The 10,906-nt window shown below is 38.5% G+C and overlaps 1 protein-coding gene across 2 annotated transcripts in view; it reads right to left on the bottom strand.

Moving 5' to 3' along the window:
• Positions 1–365: 365 nt before the first annotated feature.
• JAM2 (junctional adhesion molecule 2) overlaps positions 366–10,906 on the bottom strand; it is a 33,493-nt gene continuing 22,952 nt past the window's right edge. The window contains exons 3-10 of one of the 2 annotated variants that reach the window (XM_057398703.1): positions 9,656–9,769; positions 8,327–8,479; positions 6,337–6,542; positions 5,244–5,346; positions 3,395–3,502; positions 2,589–2,623; positions 2,000–2,033; positions 366–1,216 (exon numbers count right to left, since the gene is read on the bottom strand). In XM_057398703.1, the coding sequence (XP_057254686.1) occupies positions 2,604–2,623; positions 3,395–3,502; positions 5,244–5,346; positions 6,337–6,542; positions 8,327–8,479; positions 9,656–9,769 (704 nt within the window). In that variant the 3' untranslated portion in view covers positions 366–1,216; positions 2,000–2,033; positions 2,589–2,603. The remainder of the gene's footprint in view (positions 1,217–1,999; positions 2,034–2,588; positions 2,624–3,394; positions 3,503–5,243; positions 5,347–6,336; positions 6,543–8,326; positions 8,480–9,655; positions 9,770–10,906) is intronic. The other variant, XM_057398702.1, reaches the window with a different exon arrangement.

Here is a 10,906-nt window from a genome sequence, read left to right as displayed (position 1 = left end):
TTTCAGAAGCGTGAATGATTTAACTGTACTGTAAGCGCAGTTAGCTGTGATCTTCAGGTGACTGAGGCAGCTGAGTAGTATTTCTTAGTATTAACTGCAAAACTATGTTGTAGTGTTGAGAAGTTCTAACATTGTTAATGACACATCAAGAAGGAGCTACTTGTTTTTTAGAGTTGATCAGATACAGAAAGCTTCTGCAGAAAAAAATCCCATGAACCCTAAATGAATGGACCTGCAGAGCCAAAACCGTAGGCACAAGGTCTACTAATTTTACAGGTGAAGTGTTATTCTTACAGAAGCAGCTGACACCTGTTAATGAGGTTGTGAGATTTAAATTTTAATAATTTAACTATTGACACAAACACTTCAGGCTCAGAGCAACTATTTATTTGTGATGCTTCAACAACAAGGATCCAGATACTACAGCCTGAGTTATACTGGCATGATTTTTCTTCAGAATGAAATTACATATGCAGTCTACAGCGAAAGTGAGAGACTGCTTTGTGGAAGAGAAGCTGTAGGCATTTTGTATTAGACAATGAACCACTGTTTCAGACTAAATTACAGGATGCTTTATTCTGTCAGGATAGTGAGTTTAAAGTCTGAACAACTATTTACAGTCTTATAGGTGACTTTGGCAAACCTAATACAATGTCAAGGTACTAAGTTATCAGAATTGCAGGAAAGTTTGAGCCCTTGACAATGATGGAGACATAGGTAGGAGAAGCAGTGGTAGCAAGATCACCAGTGAAAGTTCCTTGAGTAGACTGTTGCAAGCTGTAAGAGGGAATCCAATATTGCTGCATGTATACATGAACAAAATGAGACTCGTAGAATGGTTTGGCAGGGAAGAGACCTTATTGATCACCTATTCCTAACCCCCTTCCACTAGACCAGGTTGCTCAAGAAGTCTTAACATATGTTGACTTGTATATTAAATTTAATTCTATCTTTAAATTAAGGGGGTTTGGTGGTCTTGGGAGTGGGAGGCTTGTGCAGTTTGGGGTTTCTTTTCGCTCCTGAAAAGCAATCACAGTTACGTTGACTGGATCTGAACATTGGCAATTTCTATTTTCAGCATGTAGTGCATGGAAACTATTTACAGAGTAGAGGTCAAAAGATCCCTTTGATACTTTTGTATAACAAGTAGTCATTTGATGTCCCTCACAGAGGCAGAAATCTTCTAAATAACAAAGGACTTGGTATGCTTGAAATCCTAAATGAAGCAAAAAAGTTAACATAAGTAATAGTTCAAGGATTTTAACCAGATTAACATTGAGTGTACATTTCAGATGAAACTATGGCATCAAGTTTCATATATATTAGGTGAAGGAATAAGCTTATGCTGTTTTGTATGTTCTGTTTTGATTAAAGAAATGGGTGTTGTTCAGTGAGCTTTTAAGGCTATTAATGTAACCTTAAATTACAGATAATAAGTTGCTCCAGTTGAAGTTTTTTATTTGGAGCTCCATTCTTGCATCAATCTGAAAAGCTGGAGCAATTAATGTGCAGTTTCTCTCAATGAGAAAGGGGTGTGTGTGGGGGGAAGTAGTAAGTTTAGCTTCCATATTCAGTCAAGCCTTAAAGCAACTAAAGCCAAACCTTCCCTTCACCGCTGATTTGGACTCCAAGTTAATTTCCTTGGTTGACTGAATGGACAAAAGCAAGGCAGAGTGGACGTTTTCACAAGAAACAGCATCAGTAACTGGGCAGCTTAGAGGTGATACTGCCAAATAATGTAAGGGTGTTTGTTACTCTTTAGTTTATCTGATAGCAGGAAAAAGGAAAATAATCCAGAACATTTGAAAGAAAAAGAATAAAAGAAGCAAATAGAACAGAGAGAGAAAAAAATTGGAAGCTATAAATGGAAATAGACGGTATCTTCATGTACTGGTAGTGTGTACAGTTTGTCAAGGGCAGGATCAGATGTGCAAACCCATCAGAAATGATTAAATTTTGAAGATGTCTAAAGTTCAGACACTAAACACAAAATACTTGCCTTTTCACTTGTAGATTGATAGTTGGTCTTCTTCCTGTTAATAGAGCAGGAAAGGAACACAGGTTAAATAGTGACTTTTCTGGTGTTAGTTTTAACCCTTTGAGAATCTTATTTATGAATAACGAGAATCTTATTTATGAACAAATCCATCAAATGCTTTTCGGTAGCTGCCACTGACTGTCAAGTTACCTTCCCTAGCTTGTCTTTTAAGGTCTTCCAGAAATGATTTTGGCTAGTTCATGGCCAGTATAAATAACAGAGTATTTTGAAGTAATGGGTTCAAACTTAATCAGGGGGGAAGTTCAGATTAGTCTGAAGAGGATACACACAACTGTAGCTGAGTTAGGGGTTTAAACTGTAACTGTAAAAAGCCACATCTCTTCACACTGATCACAGTAATAATGCTTTATTTGTTTTATGACCAACACACTGGTTCTCATAAGGGAACCAGCTGGTGTGTAGGAGCAGAGGTTTATTTCAGTGTTCAAAAAGGCCACTGTACAAGAGTTGTGTGAGAAAGGCCTTGAACAATCGTCCTGGATTACTAAATCAGAAATGTATGTGAAGTTTGCAGTGATTTGTGTACTACCTTGCATCAGGATACTTACTGGGAAGAGCTTTCCTCTGAAAAAGAAAAAAAGAAAAACAGTTAGCACAAGAGCAGTTTCCCTGGCTGATTTACAGTCCTTTGAAATAGTTATTCTGAGCTTATTCAGCTCTTCAGTTTCTAGGAGATCGTGAACCAATTGTCTCTTCTGGTGTGAGTTTAAACAGAAAAAGATTAGATTGCTTTCAAAGGTAAATAAACCTCCAGGTGAACATGAACTCTAACAGCAGCTCCGTTAGCTTGTTACTTTCAGGCAGCGGACCTTCTCAGACCCCGACACTGGGCATCCCTTCTGCACGAAGGGTAAACCCTAAGGAGGGTAACTTGGTGCCGAGCTTTTAGCAGTCAGCTTTAAAAGCAAATTTTCCACGTGCACTTTCATCACAACCCAGAAGAGGGAGCCAGTTAACTTAGTTTTCCCTTCGTCGGAACTCGGCCACTCGCATCTTCTAGTGTGAAAGTGAACTTTGTGCGGCTTCCCCTCTCAAATCTAGAGCAGAGAGGCTCCAGGACCTAGGGTTCGGCTCCTTGTTCTCCCTAGATTGCCGTATGGTACCTTATGCGACTGCACAAACGCCTCCGTGTCGTTCTTTAAGTATCTTTTACAGCAGAAGTTGGCAGAAGAAAAAATGTCAGCACCAAAAGAGTTACTGTCGTAATGCTTTTTAGTACTATGGAGTTAGAGCCTTCATGGATAGGAGAATGCATTACTGTCCACAGGAGTGCAGATGCTTTTTTTTTCTTTTTCTTTTTTCCTTTTGACATAAGAGTGATTTTATTTTACTTACTTGTAAAGTAGCCTTTTTTCTGGGCATAAAATACTCCAAGGCCACATGATGCCATTACCAGAGCCACAAATACTACTGCGGTGATGATACCACTTACATTGAGGTCATCTGTAATTACAAGACAGAAGTCCAATGTTGTAAGTTGTAAAAGTTTCCACTGGCTTTATTTGTTTCCCCCCTAATTACTACAGGCAGCATTTGTAGCAACTGGAGGTCTTTGGCCCAAGCTGCGTAAGTCAGCTGGTAACACTTGAATGTAGATAAGCAGTCCAAAAGCACTACAGTATCATAGCCACATTGACAGGAGTGCTAGACATACTTCAAGCACTTAGTTCTGGTCAAAATTAGGAAACAACTATGAGACTTCAAGGGATACATACTCCTTATTAAATCTATCCCAAATAAGCATTCAAGTAGTATGTCTCTAGGAGAAAATAACTCACAATCTTTAAAAGTCTTAAAACAAGCATTTTCCTATCGTTAACTTGCCTGAAATAACTGAAACAGCTGATGGCAAGTCCCAGTCCTGAAGAAATCTTCAGGCCAGTTATTTAGAATTCAGTGCTTTTTTTATTTTTAGACAGCAAGGCCTTTAAAATTCAGTATGCTAAAGACCAACAAATACTTTAGCCCAGATGTAACTGTCCTATGATCCTATGTCCAAAGTTGAACTCGATAGTGGGCTACCAGAACACCTAGCCATTTTTATTTTGAAGGGGATGACTCGTGCCCATTTCCTGATACAATCTCCAAGAGGTTCAGACAATCATTTGTTTTAGGAGAAAGAAGCACAAACTGGCAGAAATATTTTCACAGGTTTTTGTTATATGTCCAATTACCAATTCAGATTGTGACTTTAAGCATACATTAATGGTTGGGAATTTTATCCCCGAAGTTATCAATATTTGTTCATTGGTTGACAGCAATTTAGGACTTTTATTTCCACAGCAGAGGGATTTTATCTAGGTAGCTTGTGGGACACTTGACCAGGATAATTGACCAGGAATGCATTAAAAGCCATGATACAGTGACTTTCAGCTAAGTTCTAAGAAAGCACCGGATGATTGCTTTATGGAATACTTGGACATGAAATTCTGTGCAGTATTTGTTAGGATTTGTTACTATCTGCTTTCCTATCCCATCTGCAAGACTAGTTTTATATTTTGCCAAAACACTCTCACGTTTTGGGTTATTATAGACTACCAACTTTGCCTCTCCTGCCCTTGCTAAATTCTTCATTACCTAACCAATGTCTTACTTCACCTGCTACGCTGTGCACATAGAAAAGAAATAGGCAACATGGTTTTTTTTTGTGTTTTTTTTTTATTTGTTTGTTTGTTTTTTAAGCTACACTGACTTCTTCAGTGTTCCTCTGGCAGGTATAAATGAGTTCATTCAGTTAAATGTCTGATCTGTTACAGTAAGATACTTTAAGATGTCACATGAATGCATTTGAAAAGGGAGGCTTTTCATAAAGAAAATAACTCAGTGAACTGGCACAGCATCCTCTACTCCTTCCACAAAAGCAATCTGAATTATTAAGACTTTCACATGGGTACTGCTGTTCTGAAGTTCAGTGTTCAGCAACCTAAAGGCTGGTTATTGCAATAATTTTAAGGTACTTAGTTAGCAGCTTTTCTGTGAAATGCAGTGAGATGTGCTTGTGCTGTATGAAAGGAATGCTTTAAGTAGCTACAGTATCTACATAGAGGGAAGTCATATTATTATTCCTCCCCCAGATGCCATAATCAAACAAAAATATATAATTCTTAGCTTCTCAGTTGTACCACACAATAGAATAATTCCTATTGCAATACTGGTTTCCTCCCTTATTTTGTTTGACACATACCAACTTGCATTCGCTTCACTGAGCATTTCTGAGATAATCCAATCCCATTGGAGGCTTCACAGAAATACTCTCCAGTGTCATTCTTTGTAACTGTGTTAAACAGCTGTTAAGAAAGAGTCCAAAACCATTATCAGAATGGAGAAGAGAAAAAATAAAAATCAGACTTTCCTGTGGGATAGAAATTTTGACATGTCAACAGGGGTTTGTTTAACAAAGTATCATAATTCAGCTCCCTCATCACACTGCCTATCCTTCAGCTTCTGGCCTAAGTGAGACCTCTTGATGGACATTTTAACTAGGTGGGGTGGATCTATGAGGAGATTCTTTTTCAGTGTATCGGTAGTTTCCAATAAAGTGCATTTTCTTAGACACTCTAATTTCAGAACCCCTGAAATCAGACTATTTTGTTCATTTTCACAAACAAATGATAATCATGTACTACAAAAATGTGACCCATGAACTTCCTGTGGGAAATGCATCTGTCCCTGTCCGTGGGTGTTGTCCCTTCCTCCCGGCCCCGAATGGCACCTTCTCTCTTCTTCCAATGGAGAAATGCTTAACTGCACTATTTATCAAATACTTTTCACTGGCAAGTACTCTAACCATGCCACTCAAGTCTTGGAAGGCAAATGCAAGGACTGCAAGAATGAAGACCTTAGGTCCACTGTCGGGGAAGATCAGGTTCACCCTTAGTGCTGCACTCCCACTGAAGTGCATGAAGTTGCTATTCCAGATTTTAAGGTGCCACTACCAATAGAACTCTGTTGACATACTGAGAGATCATTCTCACCTGGCACTAGGTAGCTAACTGGCAAGGTGAAATTTGTCATAAATTTTCTATATTCTGCTCATTTTTCATTACTGCAGTCTTGTAACTCACCCAATTTGTATGTATCACTTTTTGTCTATGGCTTGTCATTAGTCCAAGGCAGAAACCACCTTCTACATTTGTTAGCACATATTTCAGCATGACATTGATCTCCAACAAAGACCTTGTGCATTTCTGGGTTAAGACTCCTGTGTGTCATTGTATTAAACAGTAAATTTGGTCTTCTTGATAGCTGGTTATGACAGAGTTGGTTATTACACTTACCAGAGTGCCAGACTTCTTATTCATGGTATAAGTTATGTTTGCTGCTCTAGCATTGCCTGTTCCTGTCTTTTCCAATAAGGCAACACCGTTCTTGTACCACTGGTACTCAGATGGAGGAGACCCCTCTGTTTCCTTACAGCTCAGTTGCACTACTGTTCCTGTCATTGCAGAGCTGGGTACCTCACACACTGGAGTAGTTGGAGCAACTGGACAATGAAATTGCACTTGTTACACAGTTTTATCAGTACTGTCTGTAAGACAACAGTTTGACAGTCCCTGGTGAGGAGGTGAGCACTTGCATGCATACTTAGAAACTAACACGTTAATGAAGTAAGGTGATGGAGACGGGGTTGAAGGCAGAGTCCTGCCACTGGAGAGCACAGCAAAATTTGGGAGTTGCTAAAAAAAGATGCCTACTCCCAGCCTCCACCACCATCTGCTGTGTCATCCTGTCTCCAACCTATACACCCTCATGCAACCCCAGAAAGTTTGTTATACCTTACTTCTTGTATGGGGTCTCTTGCTCGCACAGAGGAGGGATAATTCAGGCAATCCATAGTCAAGCATTCCCCCCTTCCCTGCCCCAGTACTTAAAAACAGAAGTGAGGAAGGTGTCTTTTTTTATTAAAAGAAGTTCTGAAAAATGTCTGTCAGAAAGAATTACCAAGATTGGCCACCACCATAGCCATTGCGTAAATACCAAGGAACAAAACTAACTGGACACTAAATTTCAGTATAAATTAAACACTCCCACATACAGATGCAGGAGAAGTGATCATTCCATCTGCCACGGAGATAAACATCTCTTTTCCAATTTTTAGTACAAGAATAGAAAAGGAACTTAGGGTTTGTTTTGGTAACAGGAATCTATGTAGAAGAAAGCTAAAACTGAAGGGGCATGCATGGAACATTAAAACCACAGGTGACGCCTTAACAAGTATTCATATTTTTTCCTTGACTGATTTTAAAATCGGAAGTGAAAATAAAACCAAGTGAAATACTAACTAATCCACATTAACTTTCAAAAAAGGTTTGTGAGCAACACACACACACACTTCTTTGGACTCTAAGATTTCAACTTTAAATTAAGAAGCCACGTTTTGTAAAGGGAAAGCTGTTGAGATAATGGAAGAAAGGAGGAATAAGTGGGGGTTTTAGTAGCTCGTTGTTGGAACTGATCAGAAGTTCAAGAATTTCTCATCCTTTATGTAGGACTTTAAGACTTTACTTTTAACTTTAAAAGATCTATTATTTTTTATAGAAAAAAAATCCAAAACTATACAACAATACCATATAGAAACTACAAAAGCAAATATTTCCTTTTCTCCTTATACAGAGAAAAGAAGAAATCCACCAATCTCTACCACTCATTTATGGGGAAAAATACCAGGAACAATATAAGAAGAATGTGTTCTCTTCCCTGCATTCCCCAATGGGGAAAGAAAACAAAGAGAAAACCCATAAAGAACAACCACCCCCCCAAGCCAGCACCATCTCTTCTGTAAATGCTCGCTGGCTGGCACTGCACAGACACTGCAGCAGTTTCTCCTTCCAAAAACAGGAGGAGACTGTAGCATATTGAAACGAACTGCTGCTGAGGAATATTTGATAAGTGTTGACAGATGCTGACTTTCCAGTGCCAAACACCATGATCATTTTATCCAGATTCTCAGCCACTGCGTGACTTCAATTTTAGTAGAAATGGAAGCTTCAGCAATACATAGATCAGCATACTTGCTAAGTTTCAAGAAGTGAAACCCACACTTACAGCAACAAAACCCTAGTTATATTTCTTTCCAATGCAAGTGTGCATTTGGCAAAGCTCTTTTGCGAGTACCTTGTAGGATGTGCATATGTACATGTGTTTATAAACCCAGCCCAAAGACCACCCAAAAACCCAGCAGCCACACACCATACAGACAACCCTACCATCAACACTCCTTGCTATCATTCAATTCAGTTACAGAAGCCCAGGTAAAAAAGTTTGTACCCAATACTGTGAGAGTAATAGTAGCCTCTCCCAGGCGTTGCCCCTCTTCGCTCTTTGCACTGATTTCACAGCGGTAGGTCCCAGAATCCCTTCTAGTCACATTTCTAATACGGATTCCTGTATTCAGCATCTCTGCTCGACCTCGAAGATCACCTTTAAGGGAGAACAGAGAGAAGTTTCTCTTCTTTGCTTATGGCAAATGTCTGTGTCTCATTGGTTTGTTCTGAAATCACATGCAATTTATAAACTCCTTTATTCAGGGTTAGCGATCTATCACCAAGGAGCAACATGTAATCCCCTTCCCAAGACAGTAAGAACCGTCCACAACTTGTCCATTTGGTCTAAAAAACAACCTCAAAAGAAACAAAAAACCTCCTACATCTGTCATATTTTCTAGTTGAAAGGTGGAATGTTTCTTTTCTGCAGATATTTCAAGAAAACATGTATAGCAGCAGTCAGGTGACAAAAAAAGACATTATCTCCCATGAGAGGGACAGCAATCAGTAACTTCACTACTTTTCAGAAAGAACTGTGAGATGACAGCAAAGTATTTGACATATTAACTTGGCAAGAAAAACAGAACGCATTTAGCAAAGATATTGCCAGACTACCTACAATGGTTTTTTTTTCATTCTATAGGCTGTTATGAAAGTAAATGTACATGCACACACAGAACCATGAGTTCCAGTGTTTCTTTAAACTAAATATATGCAGAAAAAAAAAACAAACCCCAAGTTCATCAACAGGACCAGTACATCTTGCAAGCTCTACAAACCAACAAAATCACTGTGCTTTTATTTTACTTCTCAACCTTCATTTGGTTGGTTAGAAGGTACCAGAGACTCATATGAAGCTGAGGTAAGTCCTTTTTAGAACATATAAGCAGAAATTCCACTTCTGAAAAGAATACAAATTATTTAAAATATACAGCTGAGTTTATATTTTATGTATATAAAAATTGCTGCATTATTCATACCTAAGCCTCCAGTTCTACAGGAGGCTTCAGAAACCTCTTTGTAGCATAGAAGTGCAGAGCTTGCAGTAGTTTTGGGGTGTTTAGATCCAAATGTAATTTCATTTTTGAAAAATGACAAGGAATGTCATTTTCCTTACATTTGAGTCTTACTATATTCAACTTCATTAAAAAATAACTAATCATTGATAATCATATTAAGTGCTTCCCCTCTCCACACCCCAGGGAAGAATTCTTTCCCTCAAAATGACAGCTGTTCAGTTCCTAATGTTATTCCCCAAAGAAAGAGTCGGTATCTATGCTAGAGAATGACATGTTAAACTATCAGTCTAAGTTTGTAGTACTATAAATTGTACCTGTAAATTCACTGTTGTAGTAGACAAATGAGACTCCTTGAGACTGAATTTTCTTCCATTCTATTCTTAAGTTCACACTTCTGGAAAACTTGTGCTTACAACTAAGAATAGCCTCTAGAGGGGCAAAAAAAAGAAATAAAATAATGCAAAGAGGACTTTAGCACTGTGTCTTGTACATGTTCACACTCCATGAAGTTAATATTCTCTCTTCAAAAGAATTTGAGCAGTCAGTATGGGCCATATCTACTTCTCAAGGTGATGGCATCAGGCCTTCTCCAGATTTACACAAACAATCTATTAATTTTTTTCATACTTTGGTAGCCTTCAGATCAAACTTCAGTTGCTGGGGACCATGTTGGATGGGCACAGATTCTGTATTGCTACCCTCATTTTAGGTTTAAATATTTTTATCAGTGAGTATATCACCATTAAAAAAGGACTCTGATCCTGTAAATGGTATTTTATGAATTACCATTCTGAATTCAGCATCAGTAGTTTAACTGTTTAAATGTAAACTTAATGCAGGTGGACAAAATGCTAGTAAGATGGTTAAACGTTCTCCTAAGTAATTTGTATATTTAGTTACAATTTCACATTAGTTATTGTAAGGGTATGTGGAAGGTGAGAGTCTGCTTCATGAAGGTTTCCCAGTCAAGGACCTATTCAATGCAAAAGCAGTAACAAGTAAAAAGGGCTGCAACAAACAAAACCAGACACACAGGCATGACAGATAGGGACTAACAGAGATGATGATAAAGACCATCAGTATTTATTGGGATAAACTCAGTGTTTCAGTAGTTCCATTCTCTGCAGAAAAGCATGCTGAAATATACATTCCCCCCCCCCTTCAGTAAATAATTCTTAAGGTATTAATACAAATTGTTGGGAGACAGCATCAGAGGAAAGAATTTATCCAGACCTCTGACTGGCTCCAAATCCATCAATACAGTACAATTTAGCATCTCCCAGAAACTTCTGTAAAAGAAACAAATACAATACTGACCTTGCCACCTCTAGGCTTCTTCCAACAAAGGCCAGAGTAACAAGGATCAAAAGCCTTTATAGTTTTGACAATGCTTGTCTAGCTTTTCTGGAGGCACTGCTCAAACATACAGTCAATCTGCATTAACTGGCACCCTCATTTCCAGTCTAAGCAAACAAGCTGAAGGGCAATTAAGAGCTACCAACTGATCTACCCACTCACCCTTTAGAATCTGACTTCCCAGGTCTGTTCTGTAGAGAAGCCCAACG

The sequence above is a fragment of the Pezoporus wallicus genome, unplaced genomic scaffold (genome assembly GCF_028554395.1).
Source record: "Pezoporus wallicus isolate ANWC-B61680 ecotype Strahan unplaced genomic scaffold, APGP_CSIRO_Pwel_v1 contig_6094, whole genome shotgun sequence".
Taxonomy (NCBI): domain Eukaryota; kingdom Metazoa; phylum Chordata; class Aves; order Psittaciformes; family Psittacidae; genus Pezoporus; species Pezoporus wallicus.
Note: the sequence above shows the minus strand (reverse complement) of the source record. Positions and strands in the feature narration are given on the sequence as shown.